We start from the raw sequence: 26,725 nt of genomic DNA on the forward strand, positions 1-26,725 counted from the left end.
GCTGGTGAGGAGCGGGATGATAGCTCGCAGAGACCTGTCCCCCGACTGCTCCATCTCTGTGGCTCTCAGAAGTACGAGAATAATCCCACGACCTGCCCTCATGGAAGAGGGTAACACTGATTTGAATTTCTAGCTCACAGGCTATTAAAACACTGGTATAGTTGCCTAAGGCACACAATCCCTGCCCCCTCCCTCCACCATGGATCACGCCCCAGGATTCCAGGTGAAGACGTCCCAACAGGTACTCAGTAAGACCATTCTGCCATTTTGCATACGCATCTGACTTTGAAACGTTCCAGGCTATTTTTTTTAACGGCCCATGATGCCTAATGAAACGTCCTGGGACATAAACAGACCTTCTGCGTGTTTCTTCCTCTCCATGTCTTTAATGTATTACCAATATTTCCCCCTGTAGAACGAGAAACACAAGCTCTGGTGGCTTGCCTCGGTGTGGGCGGCAACCGCGGGATACACGCTCGGATCTGGCAGCTTTAGAGCTCATTTCCTTGACAAGAAAATGATAACCAGAGGAACCTATGAGGGGGCCTTCGTTTCTTTTTTAAATTCCATTTGTTCTTTTTTGAAAACTTGGAAATTGCACGCATACAGGGTATAAAAAGCCCTACTGAAATGAGCTGCCACGCGTTACCTGATGACGGACATTGACGCCTGTCATTCTGGTTCCAAGACAGGAAATGACTGGATCAAAGCTTGTCTTGACCAAGTAGAACAACAAGAGAAATGCTCTTTGGGAGAGCAAAGACATACATTTGCTAAGCACCTCCTATGTATCGGACGCTCTAGGAACACTCTGGCGAACCCAATGCAGCAGAAATGATATTCTTCCCGTTTTATAGGTGAGAAAGCTGATGTGGCCAAAAGTTGTTTTGTTTTTTTTTTAATTTTTTTTTTCAACGTTTATTTATTTTTTGGGACAGAGAGAGACAGAGCATGAACGGGGGAGGGGCAGAGAGAGAGGGAGACACAGAATCGGAAACAGGCTCCAGGCTCTGAGCCATCAGCCCAGAGCCCGACGCGGGGCTCGAACTCACGGACCGCGAGATCGTGACCTGGCTGAAGTCGGACGCTTAACCGACTGCGCCACCCAGGCGCCCTGATGATGTGGCCAAAAGTTTCAGAGACCTGCCCAAAGCCAATCAGTTCGTAAGTGGTGCCCTGAATATTGACATTTTGTTTTAAAAATAGTTTATGGCTTTCAAATATATGTAATCACGCATACTGAGACCACATAAGATATTAATCAAAGGGCTTCAAGGATTAAAGAGGTTTAAAATCACCGTTTTAGTAGCTGTACCTCTAACATTTCAAAAGCACTTGAATAAAATTTGTTCTTGCAACTGTATGAAAACCAGTCCCGGAAATCTATTTTCATGAATCAGTGTTTTAGTTACTCTGTTTCTAACACAGGCAGAGCGGAGGCACCGTGTTGCTGTGGGAATTAATCAAGCTGCAGAATGGTGGGGGCTGAGTGAGGGAGGTCACGCCGTATTTCATATCCTCTCGTCTACAAATATCTGAGCAATGTGACCAACCAGACTCCTCTCCTGGGTGGCAGCAAATGCCACCTGAGTTTGGAAAGCTGTCAGAGGTCATGGGTACGGAAACCCTGTTTTTGGCCAGAATGATTCACAAATTCTGAAAGCCAGGCCCCTGAAGGGTTTTGTTTTGTTTTGCGTCTTGCCTCTTATTATCAACTTTGGTTCCACTTGCTTTTTATTTTGTTTCCACAGCATTAAACTCTCATGACTCCTGCTGATAACACCCTCTCCTTCCTCCAAGGCTTACCAAAGCAGAACGTCAAGTGCCAGTGGCTCGTTTTTTCTCGGTGCTAGCACTTGGCAGTCTCTGGAGCCCGCCAGCTCCGCAGCTGGGGCCAAGATGACAAAGTCATGCTGAATACTGCAGCGCCTTCAGCTGTATTAACAGGCTGGGATTTGGAACTCGGCGGGAATTCTTCTTGGGGCAGCTCACAGCGTATCAGCCCTGACTTGTGCGCTCGATGAGACGGAAGGTCCGGAGAGCTAAGTTACAAGGTACAGTGGTGCAACCTTACCGTCGCAAATTCATTTTTATTTTATTTTTTTAAGGTTTTTTTTTTTAATATTTATTTTTGAGAGAGAGTGAGAGTGAGAGAGAGAATAAGCAGGGGAGGGGCAGAGAGAGAGGGAGACGCAGAATCCGAAGCAGGCTCCAGGCTCCGAGCTGTCAGCACAGAGCCCGACGCGGGGCTCAAACTCATAGACCGCGAGATCGTGGCCTGAGCTGAAGTCGGACGCTTAACCGACTGAGCCACCCAGGCGCCCTGCAAATTCATTTGTAGAATGAAACATGCTTTTCCCCTCAATGATGAGCTGCTATTAATAAATACCTCCGATTATCCAAAATCTCACTGCCAAAGAGAAATGGTGTTAGGGAGCCCCATTTGGAGATAAACATTTAGATACACTTGATGTAGGATGTTGGCTGCCCTGCCCGTGAGCTGTCTACACCTGTGCTGTGTGGTACAGTAGCCATTAGCCACGGCGGCTCCTGAGCATTTGAAACGCGGCTTAGTTCAAACTCTAGGTGCAAAATACACACCAGATTCCGAAGACTTGGGACCAAAACCGTAAAATATCTCATTAGTATTTTGGAGATATTGTGTTAAATAAAATATGCCAGACTTAATTTCACCTGCTTCTTTTTTCCACTTTTAAAACTGCGGTTGCTAGGGGGCGCCTGGCTGGCTCAGTCAGTAGAGCATGGGCCTCTTGATCTTGGGGTCGTGAGTTTGAGCCCCATATTGGGTGTAGAGATTACTTACTTACATCTATCTATCTATCTATCTATCTATCTATCTATCTATCTATCTATCTATCTATCTATCTTTAGAAAAAACAAAACAAGAATATGGCTGCTACATGCAGTTTGGCCTGCATTTTATTTCTACTGGATGATGCTGGTCTACACCCCCTCACAGGCTCCTGCAACCCACTCTAGTTCCTGGGCTCTTATTGGCCCAGGGAGTCAGCTTTGGGTTGAGCACCGGGCTCAGAGACCACAGAATGGATGGTGAGGCTCTCTTGTTTCTGTCCCCACTGGGGATGGGAGCAGGTGTCTCTGGGATGTGTGGGCCAATGGAGGCTTGCGGCCAAGCCCTGCAGGGGGGCGGGGGAGGGGGGGGCTGAGATGGCAATTTGGTTCCCACAGCAGAGAACCTCACAAAAGAGAGGCTGACTTGGCAGATCTCCCTTCGGCACATGGAGGGTGGCCTTTAGCTTCAAAGACGGACCCCCAACAGGGCCACTGTCATTCAGCTTTACTGCTATTTGTCATTACGATCATTTTCCTTACACTTACATGAGCCAATTGCCTGGGGGAGATGTCAGGATGTTTCAAATGGCTGCCTGTCTTGTAAAAGTAAGATATGAATGAGCTTTCTTCCAGGCCGGGCACAGGACCAGGAATGAGGGGGGCAGTGAGGAGGGGAGGAGGGGGGGGCGGCTTCTCATCTCTGACCAGGCCAAAGGCCACAGTTGCTGGAAGGACATTGCTCGGAAACCACCCACCTTCCACCCTCTGCCAGGGCTGCGTACTCAAAGGCCTCTCAAAGAGGAGGGGGGGCTTCAGAAGCTTTTGGGGGGGCAGCATGGTGAGGTTCCCGACGCTGCTGGCAACAGCACCCAAGACTGTAGGCAACGACACCATCGTGGTGCTCGCTGTGCGCCAGGCTCCTTAGCCCGTTAGCGCGTTTAGCCCTTGTGAGACTTTTAGGAGACTTTTCCTCACCATTTCAAAGGTGAGGAAGTGAGGTTAAGGAGCTTGCCCAAGGATAGATGATACACAGCAAGTAAGCCGCAGAGCCAGGATTTGAACTCTGTTTCTCCAGACTCGGCATCCACACGTCTGACCTTTTCTCCAAACTGAAGAGCAGCCCGTGACCCAGTGTGGTTCCCTGGACGGCTATGGCGGAAACTGACCCATAAAGGGGTTCAAATGCTGAACAGGATCACAGCTGCCCAGATGGCCATTTGGCTCAGGAACTCTCGCCCTGGAGGCCTGGTCTTAACGGGACCCATGAGATCGCCATGTGTGTGAAGAGTCACTCTCCTGTTCCTGATTGTACCCTGACTGGACTCGACTCCTCATTTTCACACCGTGTTTACTCGCCAACCCTCCCGAACCCGCTCTGATCAGCGGCCTGACCACAGAAGGCTCTCTCCAGGCTGCCGTTATAAAATAGCACTGGCCTTTATGCATAAAACATGCTTGAGGCCTTTTACCGCCTCAGGGCAACAAAAAAATATCTCTTCCTCTTATTAAAAAATAAAAATATTTCAGGGGTGTCTGGGTGGCTCCGTTCATTGAGTGTCTGCCTCTTGGTTTTGGCTCAGATCACGATCTCACGGTTTGTGGGGTGGAGCCCCGTGTCAGGCTCTGCAATGAGAACACAGAGCCCGCTTGGGATTCTCTCTCTCCCTCTCTCTCTCTGCCCCTCCCTTGCCTTGTATGCTCTCTCTCAAAATAAATAAACAAACGTTAAAAAAATAAAAATATTTTAATTTTTTAAATATTTATTTATTTGAGAGAGAGAGAGCGCGCACGCATGAGTGGGGGAGAGAAAGAGGGAGGGAGACACAGAATCCAAAGCAGGGTCCAGGCTCTGAGCTGTCAATACAGAGCCTGATGTGGGGACTGAACTCCCGAACTGTGAGATCATGACCTGAGCCAAAGTTGGACACCCGACTGACTGAGCCACTCAGGCACCCCTAAAAATATTTTGATGAAAAAATTATGGTTGTTTCGAAAAACATCGTAAGTTCCCAAGGGCAGATCATGGAACACAAGAGGCCCTCTTTAAGTACATGGTGGAAAACAGCAACGTGTCAAAAGAGTCGGGGGAAAAAAGATCAGCTGGAGTGTCTTCTGGGTGTTCTGTCCCGACAGCTGGGACCGTGAGTTCCCGAACCGTCTCCTCCACTCCCTCCTCTGGGGCCCACAGACCCAGGCCACGCCTCTCCTGGAGCCTTGGCCACGTCTTGCTGAGACTGCTTCTCTGCCCCCACTCAACCCCTAGAGGCCTCCCCAGCAGGGGCCGGGCTGCCCTCCTGCGCAATGGGACCCCCCCCCCCCCCAGCATCACGAAACCACCCCGGAAGCTTGTGCTGGAGAAACAAGTAGATCTAATCCAAGCCCAAACTGTGGGCACCACTGACCTTTTAAGCGCAAAATCCAAAGTGCCTGTAGGGGTGCTGGGTTGCTAAGGCTGCAGGGAGCCTTTGAGGTGCTTTGCAAAAGTGTCCTCAGGGTTCTGAAAAGGAACCTGAGGTTCAGAGTAGCTAAGTGGCTTGCTTGAAGGTCACCGGGCTGGTTCGCCACACTGTCTCCTGACTGTGTCCCCTTCCTACAGCACCAGGCTTGGGCCGAGCATGAGAGATAGAAAAGCTTCATGGTGAGTGGGGGTGAGGCAGCCGTTCCCTGCCCCTGCCCCCCACCGCCAGCCAAGAGGCTTCCCAGTCAAACACCTTCTGGGAGGCACGTCCAAGCCCAGACTGCCAACAGCCACTGCACAGGAAGCACACCGTGAGGAGAACGCTCTGAACCTGACTTCTGGGGACCAGCTCTGCCATGTGGGAGCTGTGTGACCTTGAACAAGTTGCTTAGCCTCTCTGAGTTTCCATTGCCTCAGCTGTGATATTGGAAATCGGGCACCTACCGGGTCAGAACGTGGTAGGGGATAAAACGGCCTCTTGTATAATAAACTGTGTTTACTGCAGGTGAGGTGAATGTATTATATGGCTCCATAATGCCTAACATCGGAAATAAGAAACGGCTCCCGGGTATGGCAGGCAGGCGAAAATGAAATCAAGGCAATAAACGGAACCCGGCTCACAGGAGGACAAAGGAAACATTCTGCTATCAGAGATTATATGCGTACTATGCATTAAACACCCCGAAATGATTGCTGGCACCTGGCAATTCTCATCAACACCGAACCTTCCATTCACTCTATCTGCAAATATTAGCTTCCTATGTGCTGGACATTGCTCTAGGCACGGGGTACAAAAAGAAATAAAACAGATTTTAAAAGCCCCTTCTCGTGCAATTAAATTAATTTTTACCAGAGCAGCAAAACTTCAGGTTTCTCTTTTTCTCATTCACAGACCCTCCCCACTTCCTCCTTCCCTCACTCGCGCTGTTTATGGCTAATTGCACGTTGCTTTGGACTGGGCACTCTGCTGGGCACAGGGATTAGGACCCGAACTGGGGAGACACAGACACGAAAATGGGTAAGTGACAGTAAAATGTAATACCTTATATCAGGGATCTTAGCACATCGCCTGACGAATACCTGCTATGTTTGAAATATTTGGACAAAATGCATTATATAAGTATAAAGAGAATTGCCACAAGATGAAAATGGCATGTCTGGGGTCTAAAGCATATACTTTCTATTTAGACAGAAACTGTGGCTCCATCTAGGATTGGAGAGAACAGAAAATGACTTCTCGAATGACAACAAAGGTGCTTTACAATCTATTCACAGTACCCACCTCTTCTCCATCCCTGATGGCTCACTTTATGGGAACAGAGAGTGAACAGCAGGACAACTGAAGTCCTGCTCCCCCAAAAGGTCGTAAGAGGAACACCTGGCACTAAAATGCTTTGTAACGATTAACACTGGCTTTTTTTTTTTTTTAATGTTTATTTATTTTTGAGACAGAGAGAGACAGGGCATGAATGGGGGAGGGGCAGAGAGAGAGGGAGACGCAGGATCGGAAGCAGGCTCCAGGCTCTGAGCCATCAGCCCAGAGCCAGACGCGGGGCTCGAACTCACGGACGGTGAGATCGTGACCTGAGCCGAAGTCGGACGCTCAACCGACTGAGCCACCCAGGCGCCCCAACACTGGCTTTAAAGAGCATCTCCTACAAAAGGGATAAAGGAAGGAAGGAAGGAAGGAAGGAAGGAAGGAAGGAAGGAAGGAAGGAAGGAAGGAGGGAAGGAGGGAAGGAGGGAAGGAGGGAAGGAGGGAGGGAGGGAGGGAGGGAGGGAGGGAGGGAGGGAGGGAGGGAGGGAGGGAGGGAGAAGCAAAGCCTGGAAGGAGACCAAGCCTGGTGATTACAGACCTCCTTTCCAGGTCTATCCCTGACTTTCATTTAGCAGAGAAAGACCAGAAGCTATATATCTTTTAATAAAATTAAAAAAAATTTTTTTTAATGTTTATTTATTTTTGAGAGAGAGACAGAGCGTGAGAGGTGGAGGGGCAGAGCGAGAGAAGGAGTCACAGAATCCGAAGCAGGCTCCAGGCTCTGAGCTGTCAGCACAGAGCCCAATGCGGGGCTCAAACTCACGGACTGTGAGATCATAACCTGAGCTGAAGTCGGACGTTTAACCGACTGAGCCACCCAGGCGCCCCATTAATTAATAAAAATTTTTAAAGTTTTAAAATTAATGGGGCGTCTGGGTGGCTCAGTCGGTTAAGCATCCAACTTTGGTTCAGGTCATGATCTTATGGTTTGTGAGTTTGAGCCCTGTGTCGGGCTCCGTGCTGACAGCTCAGAGCCCTGGAGTCTGCTTCAGATTCTGTGTCTCCCTCTCTGACCCTCCCCTCCTCGTGCTCTTTCTCTCAAAAATAAATAAGCATTAAAGGTTTTAAATTATATTTTTAATGTTTATTTATTTTTGAGAGAAAGAGAGAGAGAGAACAGGTGAGCGTGGGGGTAGGATAAAGAGAGAGGGAGAGACAGAATCCCAAGTAGGCTCTGCATTGTCAGCACAGAGCCCGACGCAGGGCTCGAACTCACGAACCATGAGATCATGACCTGAGCCAAAATCAAGAGTTGGATGTTTAACAGACTAAGCCACCCAGGTGCCCCCATTAATACATTTTTAAAAGAAGTTTTAGGGTCACGGCAAAACTGAGCAGACTGTACAGGGTTCCCATATGCTCCATCCACACACGTGCAGTCTTCTCCCCCCACCCCCCATAAATAGCCCTCACCAGAGTGGTATGTTTGTCCCTCACCAGAGTGGTAGGTTTGTTACGACGGATAAACTACATTGTCGCATTATCCTCATCCAGAGTTTAGCTGGGGTTCACTCTTGGCATTGTGCATTCCACGGGTTTTTGAAAACGGATCGTGACATGTATTGGCCACTGTAGTATTGCACACAATTTCACTGCCCGTGCCATCTGTTCTGCCTCCTTCTCCGCTAACCCATGGCCGCCACTCGTCTTTTATATTGTCTCCATAGCTCTGCCTTTTCCACTGTGTCCTAGAGGCAGAATCACACAGCGTGCACCCTTTTCAGATCGGCTTCTTTCACGTAACGATACTCACTTAAGGTTCCTCCAGGTCTTTTCACGGCTTGACAGTTCATTTCTTTTTAGGGCTGGATAATATTCCATTATGTAGCTGCATCACGGTTCAGTTAGCCGTTCACCTGCTGAGGGGCACCTTGGTTGCCTCCAAGTTTTGGCAATTGTGGATAAAGTGGTTGCAAACCTCCGTGTGCGGGCTTTGTGCGGACATAAGTTACGCAGAAGTTTGCATAAGGTGAATGAATGACTGATGGATTGTATGGTAAAGACTACGTTTAGCTTTGTCAGAAACTGCGGGACTGTCTTCCAAAGTGGCTGGGCCGATTCTGAGGGAGCCGCAAGTGAAATTGTGAATGAAGTGCCCGCCTTTCCAGGCTGCAAAGAAATACCCCTGCACCTGGCATTTCTTTCCCTCTGGGATGTGTGCTACTGAGTTGTGGCAGGTGATCTGTGACCCTTGAGGTAGGCATTCATGCTGAATTAATTACACGTGGGAAAGTGTTCCCGCTTCAAGTCTTTGTGATTCTTCCCAGGAAACGCTAATCTCCTGCTTGGGCTAATCTCTCTCTAGCTCCTTGGTAACACGTGCTGGTCACAGAAGAAATCAGCGCGGTGACAATGAAACGAGTCTGGGAACACATCTGCCTAATTGACTTGGTCACCTGACCTCTTTAGCACAACGTCTATAATCCCTTGTTATGCCGAAGAAATCAAACACCTCTTTAGACACTCTCCTCCCAACCTGATGTTTTCAAGAACCTTCTCAACAGTGAGAAACATCCTGATACTAACTCTAATAGAGGCCAAACTGGAATCAGAGCTACCCCCGACCACAGTCCTTAGGCCACGTTGTGCCGGGCACTACTGTTTACCCCTGGGGAAGTTGAGGCACAAGCAAGCTCTGGTGCAGTGACACACAGTGGGAACACAGCAGAGCCCGGACTCAGCCTGGCTCTTGTGTTCCCGCTCTCCTCTGCAAGCAGGAGCTGGGAATGGGACAAGGTCATCTGAGACACTGCCTTTGACCTTGAGACCTTCATTCATTCCTCCTGCCTGTTTTGCTTCGTAAGAGAGACGATGACGTTGACCGTGACTATATAAAATACGTCTTGGTTTATGACATGCTTTCCCTGGCCTAAATGCAGGACTCCATACTGGCCCAGGATGGGTCCACCTCTAACATTTGGGGGACAGTGCCAGGGGACACTGGGACAAGAGTGACGGAGGCCCACATACTGAACAAGTGTCTGAATACACATGTTACAAACCAACGGTGACACGTTCTCTCCTACCACCTTGACCAATATGTCTTCCTGTATCGGTCAGCTCAGGCTGCCGGAACAGAATACCACAGACTGACTGCCTTAAATCACATTCGTTTTCTCATAGGTCTGCAGGCTGGACATCCAAGACCAAGGTGCCTGCTGGCACAGTTGCTGTCTCATGGAACCTTCTCTCCTTGGCTACAGCCAGCCTCCTCCTCCAGGTGTCTCACCCAGCCTTTCCTCTGTGAGGGTGCGCTTCTGCTGTCTCCTGGTCTTTCTGTAAGGACATCAGTCCTATCAGCTCAGGGCCCCACTCTGAAGGACCTCATTTAACCTTAACTACATTCTTAAAGGCCCTATATCTCTGCCTACAGTCACATGGGGGGTTAGGGAGCAGCCTGGGTTTTGTGGGGATAGAAGTCGGTCCATAATGCTTCTCAACTGCCTGGGGGGCAGGATGGACCCCTTAGATTCCACCCACTTCTCTTCTTAGTCCTTTGTCACATCTATGAGGACTCTGTGCACCCTGACCTGCACGTCCTAGCTCTGTCCTCCTGTCCCCTGTATACAGCCACCACTGGCTTCTCCATCGTATACAGGAGTCAGGGCAGTGTCCCTAGGAAAAATGGATCTTAGAGGCCCGTGTAGGTCATGGAAGGGAGTTCCCAGGTCCCCAGGGGCATGTCCCCCAAGCCCTACAGCACCTCTAACCCTATGCGGAGCGCTAAGGCTGGAGGAGGGCCAGGGGAGAACCCTCTAAAGGCGGAGGTGGCAACCTCCAGCCTGCGGGCCAACTCCGGCCTGCTCCCATTTGTGTAAGACCTGCCTATGAACAAATGCAAAATGAAAAAAATGTAAAAAAAACAAAAAACTACCAGCCTTTTGGCAAGAACAGCTCAATTCTGCCTCTTGGAAAGCTCAAAGCCTGAAACATTTATCCTCTAGCCCTTAGCAGAAGAAGTCTGCTGATCTCAGCTCTAAAACACAGGGCAGGGACCCCTGGTCCCTCAGCACCTTTGAGAGATACCCTTTCCACGTGCTGTATTGAGGAGCTTCCACTGGGCAACACAGAGCTCAAAACCAGCTGCCTCCAAAAGCCACAGTGACCCCTCCCATCCCCCCTCAGGGTGACAATGCCACCCCTCCCACCAACAGACAGAATTTATAGCACCTCCCTAAGAATCTGGGCATGCTCTGGGCCTTGCTTTGACTTACAGGATGTGGTTGAAGGGACACAGTTAAGCTCCAGGTGCTGCTTAAGGGGACTTATGGCTTCTGTTTTTGCCCTCTTGGGAACCAGCCACCGTGCTGAGAAGCTCTGGATAAACTACTCAATGGTGACAGATCTCGGGGCGCCTGGGTGGCGCAGTCGGTTGAGCGTCCGACTTCAGCCAGGTCACGATCTCGCGGTCCGTGAGTTCGAGCCCCGCGTCGGGCTCTGGGCTGATGGCTCGGAGCCTGGAGCCTGTTTCCGATTCTGTGTCTCCCTCTCTCTCTGCCCCTCCCCCGTTCATGCTCTGTCTCTCTCTGTCCCAAAAATAAATAAATGTTGAAAAAAAAAATGGTGACAGATCTCATGGAAAGACAGACGACACAGAGGAGGACCCATGGGGCCGTGGCCAACGGCCAACAGCCCAAGGACAACTTGGATTCTCCAGGGCCACAGAGCCGTGGTAGCCAATGCCCCCAGAAGCAGTGAGGAGTGAGGCCTGCCGAGTCCTGCCTGAGGTTCTGACCCACAAGAGTCACGGCATTCACATGGTTGTTGTTCTAAGCCATGAAGTTTGGGGGCAGTCACACAGCAACGGATAATTGAAACAACTGTCAAATAACAGACCAAAAAAAATGTATGGGGGGCTTCCGCTGAGGCAGCCAGGGCAAAACTCACGTAATCTTCGAAGTCCTACTCTGAGGGATGATCCCCATTTTACAGATGTCACCCCATGTTCTTAAAAGAGCAGAACTGGAGCCAGAGCTCACTATACAATGTTGCAGAAAAAGCCACCTGAAATCAAATAGGAAGCTTCCCCTCAGGGGTGGACGGTCTGCATGGGGCCAAAACACAGTAAAAAGGAATCAGTCCAGAATCAAACGTATTGTCACCTGCCTGCTGGTCCCCCTCCAAGTGCTTCTCAAACTCAGCCACGGCACCCGTCACCGGTCTCTCTCGGGGCGGTGGACGGGGGTGCCCGGTGCTGGGGAATCAGACAAGATCCAGAGCCTGGTGCCCACGCGGGACCCTCCCTACCTCAGGCCTTCTCTGCTGAACAGGGAGCTGTTCCAAATGTTCACTGTGTATCTGAACAAAATAACTACTTGTGCAGTAAAGGAATGACCTAGGAATTAGGAATCAATCCTGTGCCCGTGGGAGCTTTATTAGTTGGAATAAAAGACTCCCGAGAATGGGGAGGTCTCACGGTCTGGTGGTCTTTCTAGAGGCGTTTGGTAACAGGGCAGTAAGCGACAGACTGAGGGCGGAACCTGGCCACTGATGGCATTAGGGCAGCCGATCCGCCCTTGATGGCCCAGGGTCCCTGGCCTGCCACTTGCTATCTATGAGGCCTGGGCAGGTCACCTGTCCTCTCCGTGTCTCCTGTCCCTTGTCTGTAAAACTGGGGTAACACCACTCGCCTCAGAGGCCTAGTGTAAGGTTTCAGCAGGACAACAGACATAAGCGCGTAGTACGTAGGAGGGAATGAGTCGGTGTCAGTCATCACTCTCGAGATACGCCCCCCTCCGTTGCAAAGTAAGAGGTGAAATAAGATGTCAGGAATCTCTGACCCAGTTTTACGGGACTTATTTATTTATTGTTATTAAAAAATATTTTTTAATGTTTATTTTTGAGAGAGAGAGAGAGAGGCAGAGCATGAGTGGGAGAGGGGCAGAGAGAGAGGGAGGCCCAGAATCCGAAGCAGGCTCCAGACTCTGAGCTGTCAGCACACAGTCTGACACGGGGCTCGAACCCACAAACCATGAGATCATGACCTGAGCCGAAGTCAGACGCTTACCTGACTGAGCCCCCCAGGTGCCCCTGTTTTTACAGGATTTTAACAGCTCCCCGAATGAAAGGCCAATGAATGCAGCCACAGCACATGGGAAACCCCATGAGGGCTCTGCAAACAAGTCTGGGGACTGAGGGCAGCTTCTTTGCAGTGATGGAGTGAGGCACTCGTGGGGTACACCTGAGCCAACCTCTGCCAGGGAGAACAGCCACTACGAGGGGCAGCAGACCGGCCCTGGGTTCAAGCCCAGGTCTGCCCTGAATTGGGGCCGAGGGAAACAATGACCGCATCTCGTTGCACCTTGGGCTCGTCAACTGGAAAACAGAGCCACTGACACCAACCTCGTAGAGCTGACTTAAATAGAAGACAGAATCAGCGAGGTGCTCTGCCTTGGGTCTAGCTAACCCACGAGAAGCTGGCTTATCTCGAGGAAGAACCGGAAGGAAGTCGGGAAGAAGGATGGGACCCGCAGAGGCCTCGGGGACCACAATGTCACAGAGGGGGCCAAGTACTCCGGAGAACAGGGCTACGCTGATAAAACCCTGAGGCCAGGTGAACTAAGACACAGAGCTGCAGGCAGATGATAACATATGTGAGACGATATAACCAGCATAATTCCTGGAAAGGATCTGAGGACAGTCACACAATTTAAGAAGAACCACCCAAGGGAGAGCCTGGTCTTGGCTCTTTAAATATTTCTTGGAGGGAAGGCGGCTGCTTCATGTTCTTTTGCAAAGCCGGAGGCATCAGACCGTGACCTTGCACAGAGGGGGCACTGGCCCCCGAAAGCAAGCCAGCCACCCTTCGGCTTATCATTCTCCTTTAATGAAGCACTTCTCGGCTCGCCGGTGTGGCGTGGGGCCGGGCTCGGAGGCGCCGATCCTGGAGGCGCCCCGGCTGGTGCCGACTGGCTGCTCGCCCTCTCTCACTGCCCCCCTTTCTTCTCAGCTGCGCAAGGCCTAATTTACTGCCTGGCTGCGTGCACCTCGTGAGTTCTTTTCTCATTTAACCATCAGACCCGTTCTAATCTCCATCCCGTTCTACAACTCTTTCCCCAAAGGCCAGGACGTGTCTCCTGGGGCGTTGATATTCTGGCACTTTGGGCCGTCCGGGGGACCCAGGCTGATGGCCCACCATTTTGGACACTCGGGGGTCTCCAGTGCACCAGCTCTCGTGGGTCGAGGACGTGAGGCACGTGGCTGTCCCTTGCAGCCCGTCTCGTGCCACCAGCATCAGCTCTTGGGAATCACCTTGGGATTCACCTGCTGGCAGCCTTGGGAATCACCTAATGACCTGCCACGGAGTTCCTGACCTCTCAGTGCCACAGCCTCAGCTCTGCTCTGTGGCCGAGCCCCTCCTCCACAGCAGGAACATGGCATGCCGCACCTGCTTTTCCCAGATACACTCCACCCACCAGGTACTGCTCCAGACCCCGGGGGCTAGGGGCTCCGCAGCAAACAAAACACAGCGATTCTGCCACAGGGGGCTGGGCGGGCTAGACAGACAGACACACACACACACACACACACACACACACACACACACACACACACACACACACACACACACACACGAGTCCTGACAGGGTGTATCCGAGGGTGATGAATACCACGGAAGGAGAGCAGGGAGGTGGGCAGGAGTGCTGAATGGGGGCCGGAGGTCTGCAGGTTTAAACAGAGTCACCAGGAAAGACGGCCTCCTGCAGGTGACATCTGAGCTGAGGGGCAGGAGGAAGCCACGCGGAAGGGGGAGGGTATCCCAGGTAGAGGGAACGAGAAGAGCAAAAGCTCTTGGGAGGGTCTGGCGAATTGGGGGAGCGGAAAGGAAGCCAGTACAGCTGGTCTGGGGAGATGGGGTGAGGGGTGGAGGGTGAGGTGAGAGATGATGTTAGGGAGGGAAGGGGCGCAGACAACAAAGGATCTCGGGCCACCGTGAGGACCTCGGCTTCTTCAAGAGGTCTAATTCAGAGACGAACCTCCCTCCTCAGCCCCCGTGGCAGCGTCCTGCCCTTCTGTCACTCTCCTCCACCCCCCACCCCCAACTGAACCTCTTCCCAACTCTCCTGTTCTCACAGACACTGTTCTCTGGCCTCACTCACCTGTTCCCACTCGGTCACTTCAGGTGGCTTGTGCAGGTGACTGGCCCCGGATGGGCCCCAGCCTGCAGCAATCTCTGTTCCCCTGCACCCAGAGAACTGTGGCTTGCCGGGAAGTTACTGCGTGTGTGTGGGTCACCGGCTGTCCCCACGGAGCCGAGCAGGGCACCTCCTGCCCCCAGGTCCCTGCCTACCCCTCCCGGTGAGGATGACTTCCACGTTCTTCCTTCCTCCTGCTTCCTTATCCCATTCCCTCCTGACCTGTGGGATGCTCTCTCCCCACCCCCCACCTCCCTTCCACACACACATACCCTCTATCTTCCTTTTTCCTCGTTCTGAGCATGTTCCCTCTGGCCTAGAAACATGCTCAGCCTTACTGATGCCTCCTTCACCTCGCTTCCCTGGGAGTGACCGTCTATCCACCGTCCCCCTGATCATTTATCATACGTTCCCCTAAGTTCCAGCCTGGCGGCTGAAGCCCACCCTCCACTCAGCGTCATCTGGCTTCTGCTGCACCGTCACCGCATGCTCTTAGGGACGGCTGGCTCCCCGTGGCCAGATCCCCTCCCACCCCCACCTCCTTGACCTCTGCCGTCCCTGGCCATCTCTGAGTTCGTGAGCACTTACCTTCCTTAGTGTCTAAGACCCTATGGCTCCCTAGTTCTTCTGCTTCTCTGGATGCCCCTTGGTCTTTTTTCCCCCCATTCCTAAAATGTGGCTCCTCAAATGTGACCCTTGAACCCCTCCAGAACAGGTCACAGCTGGTGGCCCGTTGGCTGAATCTTACCTCTGTCCATTGCTCTTAACTTTTTTCTTTTTTGAAGTTTATTTATTTATTTTGAGAGAGAGAAAGCACGAGTCGGGGAGGGGCAGCGAGAGAGGGGGAGAGAGACAATCCCAAGCAGGCTCTGTGCTGTTACAGTGCAGAGCCTGATGTGGGGCTTGACCCCATGAACCGTGAGATCATGACCTGAGCAGAAGTCGAACGCTTAAATGCCCCTCTCTTATACGTTTTACACCCAACTTTGAACAATTGGGCAAATTTTACATAAAAATGCAGACTTCTGGCGGCTGTCATAGGCAGTATGGGGCTGGCCTTCCCACAGGGATGGAAGGAGAAGCCACGGCCCCCTAGGATAGGTCTCCGGCTCCCTGACCTCATCCAGCCCCCAACCCTCACAGGAGTCTGCACATCTGCTTGTGGCCGGCGGGCTGTAGGCCGGCTACTGTGCCCACAGACTGTTCTGGTTCCCTTGGCCACGTGGGGGGTGCCATCTGCTCTTACCGAGGGGAATGCCGTCTCACCCACGTCCCTCACCCTACATGTCTCCTGGGTTGCCGTGGCCCATTTCAAACTGCCTCCAGCTCCAGGCCCCTCCCAGGTCCTCGCGGGCCCCTTTCCGTGCCGAGCCTGCCAGGGACTCAGCAGGCACTCTCCTGGCTTCCCAGGGGTCTGCCCAGTTGTAACAGCAGGAATACACCCCCCGAGTCACTGACCGCAGGTAGACAGAACCGTGACTCCGGTCCCCAACTCCAGGTCAGACGGACGAGGGGAGTTTTCTCTGATCTCTGGGGGTGGGGCCACAGGTGGAAAGAATACCAGGGCTCTAGGGTCAGAATGTCTCAGGTCCAAATCCTACCTCTGCCTGTTATCAGCTGTTGTGTGGCCTGGGGCGGGTCACTTCATCTCTGCTCATGTACAAAACGCAACAAAACAGAAGATGTGCTGGAGGGTCTGGTACAGAGTAGTCACTATGTCATGGGTCACTGCCCCTGCCACAGCAAGGGTTCCGCGTGGCACAGTACCACATGGGGTACTCAGGGGGCCGCCAGCCAGAAGCAAGCCCTTTCCCTGCCGCCTCTCTTTCTTCCAGGAAACAGTGGGCAATGCTAGTGTTCACAGTCCGATTCTGAGCTGCCGGGGGGTCCTGACCCTGCAACGGGACTTCACTTTCAGGTGGGGGATTAAACCCGGATGGCGCTTCTGTGCGCCCTTCTCAGGGGCTCGCGCCCACCCCAGAGAATCCTCTCTATCCCAAAGCCAAGAGTACCGGTAACGTCAGGTGCGGGAATCATTTTCTGATTAGTGCCCCTTCCGTGGGTGTCCAACTCAATGCCAGAAGTCCTGTCTGTTAGTGACATTGTCTGCCTTAGCTTATCTTCACCGGTTAAGGAGATGCCACAATGTTAATCCATTTCAAGGGTTTTGAACAAACAGTCATAAATATTTGAGCCTCTGCTTTGCCTATTAAGGGAAATGCCATCGAAGATAATTATTTTTACCTCTGCCTGACAGAAAGATTTACACGGAGGACAGGATTATATTACCCTCTGAGCAAAATTCAGAAACCGTGAGCCTAGATGGTCCTCGTCTTCACTGCGATTATTCCCACGGCTGAATATGCCGAATTCCTGGACCCGGAGGGGGAAAATGCCGGCAAAAGGTAAGACAACCTACAATTACCGTGCAGTGAGTCCCCCCCAAGTGGTTCAGCTTATTTTTCAACGAAAGCCAACTAGGATCTAAACACGGACTTTGGGGTCTGTTGGCGTGAGGGCCACGTTTTCCACACTGTAAGGCACGTCAAGGACAGGGCCCCGTGGGATACGCTACCCCAGTGGCACCCTGCTTGGCACGGTACGTGTGTGGCGTGCTCTCGGAGCCCATGAATCACTCAGGATCAGAGCAGCGGTTTAACGACGTGGGCAGTACGACGGCCGGCGGGCAGCTTGAGCCTGATGGTGAAGCCTGGTTCACGCACTTCTCAGTAATGTGGCCTCACACCCTCACTGCCTCGGGCACCTCATCCTAAACGTGCCGTGAGGACCACCGAGGGAGGCTGTGCAGAAGACCGTAAGGGGTTCGCAGTGCAATGTGGCGGATGAGTCAAGTGAACGATGACCACGGCAGGACCAACCTGTCTCGCGCCAGACAACGCTCCGAGCTACGGACAATGACCTCATGAGGTCCACATTATTATCCCCACTTCACAGGTGGGGAAACTGAGGCACGGGATTCTTAAGCAACCTGCCCAGGTGGCTGAGGTGCACTCAAATATGATGACTGCAGTTCTAGAAAGGGCTCAGGTGAAAAAGCCAATCTCCAAAGGTTATATACCGTGACCATGACTCCCTTGAGTGACATTCTTGAAATAACAAAGTTATGGGATGGAAAATTGGTGAGTGGCTGCTGCGAGGTGGGGATGGGGACAGGAGGGGGGACAGGAGGAGGTGGGCGTGGCTATAAAAGGCTCCTAGGAAGGGATGGAACCATACCGTCTCCTGACTGGGGTGCTGGAGAACTGAATCTATACACGTGATCACGTTGCACGGAACTAAACATACACACAAATGAGTACAAGTTAAAAAAGAAAAAAAAAAAAAGCTCCAAAGCTACCAAGATATGTTATAGAAGCATGTTTACGTGTACTTGGAGGAGGAGAGTGGGAGTTTATCAAATACAGTTAGATGAGACACCATCATGAGTGTGGCGGGATCCGCCGCGTCCCCTTCCCCGAAGGTGGGTGCATCTGAATCCGGAATCTGTGCATATGTTAATTTTACTTGGGAAAAGGGATTTTGCAGATGTGATTAAGGATCCTGAGACAGAGGGACAAACCTGGGTTATCTGGGTGGGCCCCACGTAATCACAATGGTCCTTAGGAGAGGGAGGCTATGGGGTTGGGGTCATAAAAGACAGAAATGGTAAGTAAAGACACTATGCCATGGACTGTAGTCACGTAGAGACTGGAAAAAGGCGAGGCAACAGGACTATCCCCCCACCCCCCCACCCCAGAGCTTCTGGAGGGAGCTTAGCCTTGCCAACAACTTGACTTTGACCCTGTGAGACTGATTCTAGACTTCTGGCCCCTAGAGCCTTAAGATAATAAATTTGTATTGTTTTCATCCACTAACTGCAGGGCTATTCTTTGTAGCAGCAACAGGAAACTAATACAATGAAGAACATTAGGAAAAAAAAAAAAAAGGACAACAAACATCAATTGTTTGGAGCAGTTCATCTCTGTGGGAGGCTGTCATCCCCGGGGATATCAGGTGGCTGAGGTGTTACTGAACACAGGAAGCTATTTGTTTGATCGCAGAGACTGGGTCTTAATGGAGATGAAGTTCAAACCACCTTTCTTCCTAAAAACACACTGCCATTCCCTGTCACCACACTCTTGTAGGAGCTGGTGGGTGTTAAATGAAGCAGGCACAGAAGGTGTCAGAATAAACACTGCATCAGGAAGTTGTGTTTTTACTGTATGATCTTCCCCATTCTTTGTGTTTGAAAAATATGACACTTCAAGCTCATGTGATGCCTGGAGATCGTGATGCATGAATTCTTTGGTGGGGGGAGGGGAAACCCCACTAAGTTATGTATCAAGGTAATATGTCACCTTTGTGGTTGGGAATTTAAGTTTCTGAGTAAATGTTCTAAGTCTATGTCTCCACACCGTCTGGGCATGTAACAAACAAACAAGCTCTTACTTAACAAAGGGAAAAAAATTTAGCTTCCCTTTTGGAATCCTGGCTACCACCGAGGGTCTGTTGGGTGCAGAACGCCGTATTTGGCATTTCTGTCCTCAGAGCGATTCTACAGGTGTAGAATCTCTAACTTGCCGCTGTGGAAACAGGGCTGCAGAGAGCTTAAGTGACTTGCCTGAGTTCCCACAGCCTGCAGAGAAGAGAGTCAGGACTGAAGCACACACTGGGCTGATTCCTACGCGCGTGTCTTTTTCAAGATACCTACTGCCTCGAAGATAAACATTTGGGGCAACAGGTTAAATAAATGCCACACAAGCTGCCAACAGCTAGCGCGAGAGCTCTGCTAGAGGGAAGGATGACCTGACTTTGTTACTTTCTGTTATGCTGCAGCTCAGCTGGGAAGAAACTGTTGCAGCCACAGGGCTGTGCGTGGGGACAGAAAGTTGGCTACACAGTGACCCAGGGTTACAGCCCACCCAGTCGCTGGTGTAGGAAGATTCACAACAGGAAGAAGAGTACTCAGTATGTATCATAACAAAGATGAAGCAACGTGGCCACTGTTGCAAACACACATCTTGGAACCACTCCCTTTACGGCCGCGCGGAAATGTTCATGATCAATTCCAGGGTGCCGCGCGGAAATGTTCATGATCAATTCCGCGCGGAAATGTTCATGATCAATTCCAGGGTGTCATTTAGAGAACCAGTCACTTGGATTTTACCAAAAAGCCATCATCGGAACCACCTTCTGACCCAGTTTTCCCAGGCAGAACATTTTTACGAGCCAGATCCCCCTTTCTCTGCCCAACAGTGTAGCTTAAATTGTTTTGACCATTACCGTGTAAGAAATCTATTTCATTTACCACACAACACGGCTCCACGAAACGAGACATATCCTTACCGTGCGGCGAGTTCTCGTACTTGTTTTCTAATTTGCTCTAGTTCAGTTTAGTCCATTTTGTGCTCACTGACCTAGTGGTTCACTAATGATTCTCTGCCCCGGCGAGGCTGTTGATTGTAGTTGCTATTTGAAAGGTCTGGTCTAGAAAACAAGGGGAATCGGGGTCCCTACCTCTGGAGCAATGTAATCTGGAGTCCCACAGAAGGTCCTGGTTGTGACTCCATCCATCATGTGCTCTTTGCACATCCCGAAGTCAGCAATCTTGATATGCCCTTCTGAGTCCAGCATGACATTGTCTAACTTCAGATCCCTGCAAGGAAGCAGGACAGCATCAGCGTCCTTCCCGTGACACTACGTGGTTTGCTCTGGAGCCCCTGAGACCGAAGGATATTTGACTAGCTACCATCTCAATGGCATATAACTATGGGTCCCAGGAGAGCTGGGACAAGGAAATAACTCTTTCTTTTTCTTTTTTTAATCTCCAGAGAGAGCTTAACATAGCGCCTAGGACACAGTAGGTAGTTAATAAATGCACACCGAATCAATGACTGAATGGTTGGACTAGTGATCCCCAACCTTGGCTGAGCATGATTCTAATTTAGCCGATCTGGGCAGATCTCAGTCAGATGATTTACTCATATCCCACAGGAGGGGTGCCTGGTGCACAGCCAGGTTTGCAAAATCACAGGTTTAGAACAACCTCATTGGGTCACACAAGTGTCCCTTCCAAGTGTCTACTGTATGTCTTTTACTCTTCAATTAACACCAGAATTCTTTCTTTGGCATCAGACTCTCACTGTAGATAACAACCTAAAGGATTTAATTCAATGGTTTTCTTTCCCCTGCCTCTCCCTAGCTCCCCATGTTCCTTTCCTGCCGAGCATCTATAACAGAAATTCGTTTTCCATTGCTCCCTGACCTCCGTTCCAAAAAAAGGCAGAGGAAGGAGCTGCCAGGGGAGAGGAAAAAGCATGTTTTCTTGTGGGAAGCAGAAGCGAGACAGAAAATCTTTTGACATCCGGAAATCAGAAAGTGGCTCTGATTTGCCAGGAGGCTGCCAACAAAGGTGGGTCCCAGCAGGTCTCTGTTACCTCAGTGGGTAGCAATTCCGTGTCTTAAGTCCCCACCACAGAATTACGCGCACACAGAGGTGCAGGGGTCCGTCGCAGGGCTGCGGGCAGGGATTCAGCACGCACCTGTAAATGATTCCTCTTTTATGAAGAAAGAACAATCCAATGGAGATCTCTGCCGCATAAAATCTGCAGAAGGAAATGCCGGTCAGGCCTCTGGCTTGCTCTTTGGATTCCTGAATGTTTCGTACCCTTCTAGTTCAGGCATCAAAGAGATACTAGAATGTCAGAAGATCCCGGGACGCTCAGAGATCAGCATGGCCCTACCCACGACTAACTCTCTGCCCTTCCCTCTGCCGTTTCACCACTCCAACCTCCCGAGGCATTTTACAGCTACTAAGTCAATGAGACAGGTTTATTACCTGTCTGGAAACCAACACTTCTTGTCTGAGGTGGGTGGACAGGTAATTTACTGCTTAAACGAAATTTCGAATACAATCTTTTAAAGAGTGGCTGCTGGACTATTGTGTGTCAGGACTCGGGTAGAGTGGAGAAAACTGCCATTTTCCTATTTGTGGACAGTGCCTAGTGAGGCACCCTGTAGCTGGTGAACTCACCACCCCCCCATCCTCGCCCCAAGTGCTGAGATAAATGGGACACGCACCATGATTCATACTCGAGTTTACCCTTTTAAATAATTCATAATAAACTCAGAGTAAATGCTGAAAGAGGTTTTAAAATTTGCAGAGTGTTTAGGAATCTTTGAAGTCTGAGAAGCCAAAAGACTGTGCCTGTGCAAACATCACACCCAGGAGGCTTAATATAAGCAGAGAGCAACCTCTCTAATGATAAGGACCAAACTCTCACTGGGGATGGGGGTGGGGGGCACCCCTAAGGTCCGGCAGGAGAAGGACGGGATGGGGGGAGGGAAATGAGACGGGATTCCGGGCGACTTTTACATTATCTTTCATGCTTTCCTGTATTTTGAAAATAAACACTTTCCAGGAACTCAAATACAACGTTAAGGCCACCGAACGAGATGCCTTAATGTTACCTTGCAACCTAAGGTTTGCTATTCTGCTACTTGCTCTTTCCAGCTCTGTGTTATCAAGCTTTACTTTACAATCCGAGCATTTTAATGCTTTATAAGTACCAGAATGAGAGAGGAGATAAAGACAGGCATTTCTGAAAACTGAAAAGCAAAAAATAAAACCAGAAACAAAAAGAATCCCCCTGTGCATTAAAAAAAAAATTTTTTTTTAAACATTTATTTATTATTGAGAGACAGACACAAAGCATCAGCAGGGGAGGGGCAGAGAGACGGGGAGACCCAGAATCCGAAGAAGGCTCCAGGCTCTGAGCTGTCAGCACAGAGCCCGACACGGGGCTCGAACTCACAAACTGTGAGATCATAACCCGAGCTGAAGTTGGTCACTTAACCGACTGAGCCACCCAGGCACTCCTCCCTTTGCATTTTTTTAAGCTTGTTACCACAGAATTCCCTCTTCTACCTTTAGTTCATCTTCCCTGAGACAGATCAACCAACCCACAGAGGCCAAACACTCCACAGACTTAGCTCTTAGACTGAACATGGGCCAGAATCCCATTAACATTTGCTAACTTAATTAATCAGGGCACGTGCCCACTATGCATCCTCGCTGAGGGAAATGAAAAAGCTGTTTGTATAGATTTGCTTCTGCAGAGTGTCCTGTGACCTCCTGGCCCCTGAAAAATGGTTTGCTCTTTCATGTATCAAAGTCCCTGCCTAGACGGGCAATTCTCTCTCTTCCCCTGGAGCCCGTGTCTCTCCCCCACGCTGCTGACTCCTGTGGCCCTGATGAAACCCTCCAAGCGGAGCTCCCGGTTCTCCCCCAGATCCTCTCCTCCTTGGTGGCTGCTCCCTCCCAAACCGAAGATGAGGTATCACCCGAAGAGGTTTCTCTCTTATTCCTCCAGACTGTTTCTCAAAGACCCTTACCCCTCTTTGGATCCAAGGTCAAGACCGAGTTAAAGCTCCGTTGTCTCTCCTCTACACAGATTTTCACCAACCCCCTTGCACCGGCCCCACGCTCCCTCCCTCCTTCCTTCCTTCCTTCCACTCTTGGTTAGCGGGGCTCTGTGAAAACTTAGCCTCGGGGTATCAAGCTCCACTGAGCCCCCCAACAGCCTTCGGTGGTCCTCAGCCAGGTGCTCCACCGGACTCATCATCGGGAGCTCCTCCCCGCCCCCCCAACCCAATCTCAAACCGTCTTCTGCCCTGCTGGCTTGGGCAAGAACATTCCCTGAAGATGTTCTTTCCTCACTCTCCTCTTTATCAGGGCTTGCATGCTATCTGTGCTGCTTCTAAAGTGACGGCTACACATGACAATGGTCCAGAGACGACTTCTACTCCATGTCAGGCGGTGAGCTCCCCGAGGGCAGAGAAAGCCTTTCACATCCCAGTGCCTGATGCATCGTGGGTGTGCAAGGGGCTGACTCGATCAGTGAGGGTGGAAGGGGGGGACGGGGGGAGGATACACCGGCATCTCCAATTCACTGGAAGTAGAATAAACCTCTCCTTTGGAAGTGCATAGATGGACCCAGCCAAGAAGTCTGCCCCCTGGGAGGTTCCAGTGCTCAACCCCAAAGTGGCAAAGCCCCATCTTCCACATTTGAACTGTCTAAATTAAGGGACTTAAAAAAAAAATACTCACACTGCTTGTGGTTCCTTAAATTTTCCTACTTGCTGGATGTGGTACATGAGGTCCCCACCGTTGACATATTCCATGACAAAGTACAGTCGATCCTGAAGACCAAGGTTCAACACGTGAGTAGGGCTTGGCCACGGGCCGAGAGGCTTCCTTCACTCTTTCCAGACTCTGCTTGGCTTTCGCATTAGTTAACAAACCGTGGGCCATGCTGGCAGAGCTGATCAGTGGAGCCGAGCCCTTCGAGATTTTTCTTCCCCGATAAAAAATACATAATGAACCCTAGTGCACGAGGGCCTTGGGAAGTATAAAGTCATTATGTAACTCTGAAATAATGGCCCTCTGTCAACATGTCTGCCCCCTTCTGGTTCCGTATGCTCCCTGTTACAGTAATGGCCTCACACGCTCTTCCTCTTTCTCCTGCACACATACTGCACGTTTAACGGATGCTGTGAAGAATCCTTATGGGCCGATTATTGACTTTTAACTGGTGTTTCTGGTTTGCAGCGTCTGGGGGGCAAGTCACAGTGATGCAGTCATATGTCTCACTGGATGCTTCTGGAAACAAATCTCATGAGCTGGGTTGGGCTCCTAAATTATAAATGTTCAATACTGTGGGGGAGGGAACTATAACCGGAGAGGCTAACCAAATGTTCTTTTGCATCCATAACAGGCCCAAACATCGTTTCTTATTTTCTGTCACTGGCGTGCTAAGTGTCGGCCCCGCGAAGGGCGGACATCATAGAACTCTGTGTATTTATGAGGACATTGTAGCGAGGCAGATGGGAAGCCGGGGTTGAACGGCACAGCACACCCAGGTGAAAGCCAACCTCGGCTCGCTTCTAGACATCATCGCCATTTCATGGAGGTTATGAAACATTCAAGTGTTGCACAGGGAGGGACAAAATGATGAAGCGGCTGCTGACAGCCGGGAAACAGCTCCAGAAGCTTCTATCTCTAGCTTTCCTGTTAGGAATTTTAACTCCATCTTTATTTCTATGTTTTGTTTCTTTCCAGAGCTTTAACAGTGTTACCAGTGTCCTGACCAGGGGGACGGGACCTGGGCCGGGGTTCGGAGACATGGACCCCTCTCTGGCACATCGTTCTTCCCTCCCTGGCCAAGGGATTTTAAGGAGAAACGTTAAGACGGTAAGTCATTTTTCTGGCCAGAAGGAAGTTGAAAATAATTAAACTCCTAACAGTAATAATTATAGCCACTTATTACTGAGTCATATCTTAGCAAGGGCAGCCATCGAGGAGTAGAAAGCCTGTCTTTGGTGCCACAAAAAAGTTTGTATTTCTTGCAGGGCACTGGCAAGCTCCATGCCAGGAGCTTGGCTGATCAGTGTTTTGGAACTTGTTTTGTCCTCTTTTTAGTTTTCCTGGAAGACAGGGCTGGGCAAACTTTCTGTAAAGGGCTAGAGACAGTAAATACTTTGGGCTCTGTGTGGGTCTTGGAACTATTCTACTCTGCCTTCATAGCCTGAGAGCCACCGTGGATGATAAGAACATGAAGGAATGTGGCTGTGTTCCAAGAAAACAATTCATGGCCACTGAAATGTGAATTTCATCTAATTTACGCATGTCACAAAATATCATTCCTTGTGGGTTTCTTTCCTCTCTAACCTTTCTTAGAGCTCATGGGCTGTCCAAAACAGACCAGATGGCCAACCCTGCTGTGTGCAGGAAATAAGAATACACCCTTTCAGGAGATCAAGTTTCCTAATGTTCCGAAGCTATGCTTGGCAACTGATCAGTAGCCTGAAAAAGCCGGGACCCTGAGTTAGTTTATTGGTTTTGTATCCTTAGGTCCTAGCACAGTGCCTGGAATAACAAAAACCTTTCATGCAAATGTCTGCTGAATTCAACAGCATTAATGCCGCGTCTCTCAGTAGGGCACATCCCAGAGAGGGGACACCCCTAAGCTACCGGTGGTGCAACAATGGGAGGTTGTTCCCAGCTTATGCCCTTCTTCAGCCTTCTCCACTGGAGTAAGGTTGATTCAGACGCTTAGAACACTCCGGTTCAGGGGTCACCCTAGGTAGCACATGCTGTGTGTTGTGCCACAGGTACGCTCTCCCAGGGTCCTTACCACCGTCTGGAAGCAGGAGTGTAGCTGTGTCAGGAACGGGGGCTTGTCAAGCAAGGCCAGGACTCGCTTCTCCACCATGGTGCACTCCACGTCGTCATCCTGAATCACCACGTCCTTCTTCAGGATTTTGATGGCATACAGTTCTTCTGTCCCCTTCCTGTCAGCGAGCATCACCTGGGAGCAGACGGAAGGCAACCTGAAAACTCTGACCCTATGTCTGGTACTGGGGACAGGGGAGGAACCTGGTCAGGTGACCACTCAGACTGTTCTAGTTTGTGCAAGTTTATAAATGTGTGATATAAACATATTCATAAAGTTCCATTTGGTGTGTGAATTTTGAGATACTGCATGTCAGTGTAGATTAAATTCCTCCAGCCCTGTGTAATTTACAAACTGTTGGGATTTGCACCCTGTGTAGGCTACGGCCCCATGATGGCGCTACTGTGGCTGCTAAAAGGAACATACACGGCCCTCAGCATTAGTCTTGAAGGGTGCACACTTTTCAGGAGCATCCTTTGTACAAAAATGGGACTGACCTTTATAAGCTTCTCACGAGTCAGGAGCCAAGACAGAAAAAGGCAGGATGGAAATCGCTTCCTGGATCTACCATGAGATTTGGGGCCAGAGAAGCCAGATGTGGTCATATAGGTTGATCACTGAAGAAACCCAGTTCAGCATCTCTTAATGAATACATTCACTTACTACAAATCAACTTTTCATTTTTAGTTGTGAAAATTAATCATTCAGTTAACATTTTGGAGCACCTGCTTTGTTCTCAACCCTGAAATGGTAACATACAGTGAAT

The 26,725-nt window shown here is 50.4% G+C and overlaps 1 protein-coding gene and 1 long non-coding RNA gene across 5 annotated transcripts in view; one reads left to right on the forward strand and one right to left on the reverse strand.

Annotated features, from left to right (window-relative positions):
• The window catches only part of PRKCA (protein kinase C alpha), a 403,084-nt gene that overhangs the window by 32,413 nt on the left and 343,946 nt on the right, over positions 1-26,725 (reverse strand). For all 4 annotated transcript variants that reach the window (XM_023244469.2, XM_023244468.2, XM_045044862.1 and 1 more), the window contains 4 exons: positions 25,921-26,094; positions 23,835-23,926; positions 21,268-21,330; positions 20,243-20,381 (listed from right to left, as the gene is read on the reverse strand). In XM_023244469.2, the coding sequence (XP_023100237.1) occupies positions 20,243-20,381; positions 21,268-21,330; positions 23,835-23,926; positions 25,921-26,094 (468 nt within the window). The remainder of the gene's footprint in view (positions 1-20,242; positions 20,382-21,267; positions 21,331-23,834; positions 23,927-25,920; positions 26,095-26,725) is intronic.
• Positions 1,504-26,239, forward strand: LOC109494422. The gene is made up of 6 exons (XR_002738205.2): positions 1,504-2,054; positions 6,165-6,290; positions 16,983-17,130; positions 20,928-21,137; positions 24,846-24,977; positions 25,898-26,239. It is a non-coding gene; the product is annotated as an uncharacterized LOC109494422 (long non-coding RNA).

The sequence above is a fragment of the Felis catus genome, chromosome E1 (assembly GCF_018350175.1).
Source record: "Felis catus isolate Fca126 chromosome E1, F.catus_Fca126_mat1.0, whole genome shotgun sequence".
Taxonomy (NCBI): Eukaryota; Metazoa; Chordata; class Mammalia; order Carnivora; family Felidae; genus Felis; species Felis catus.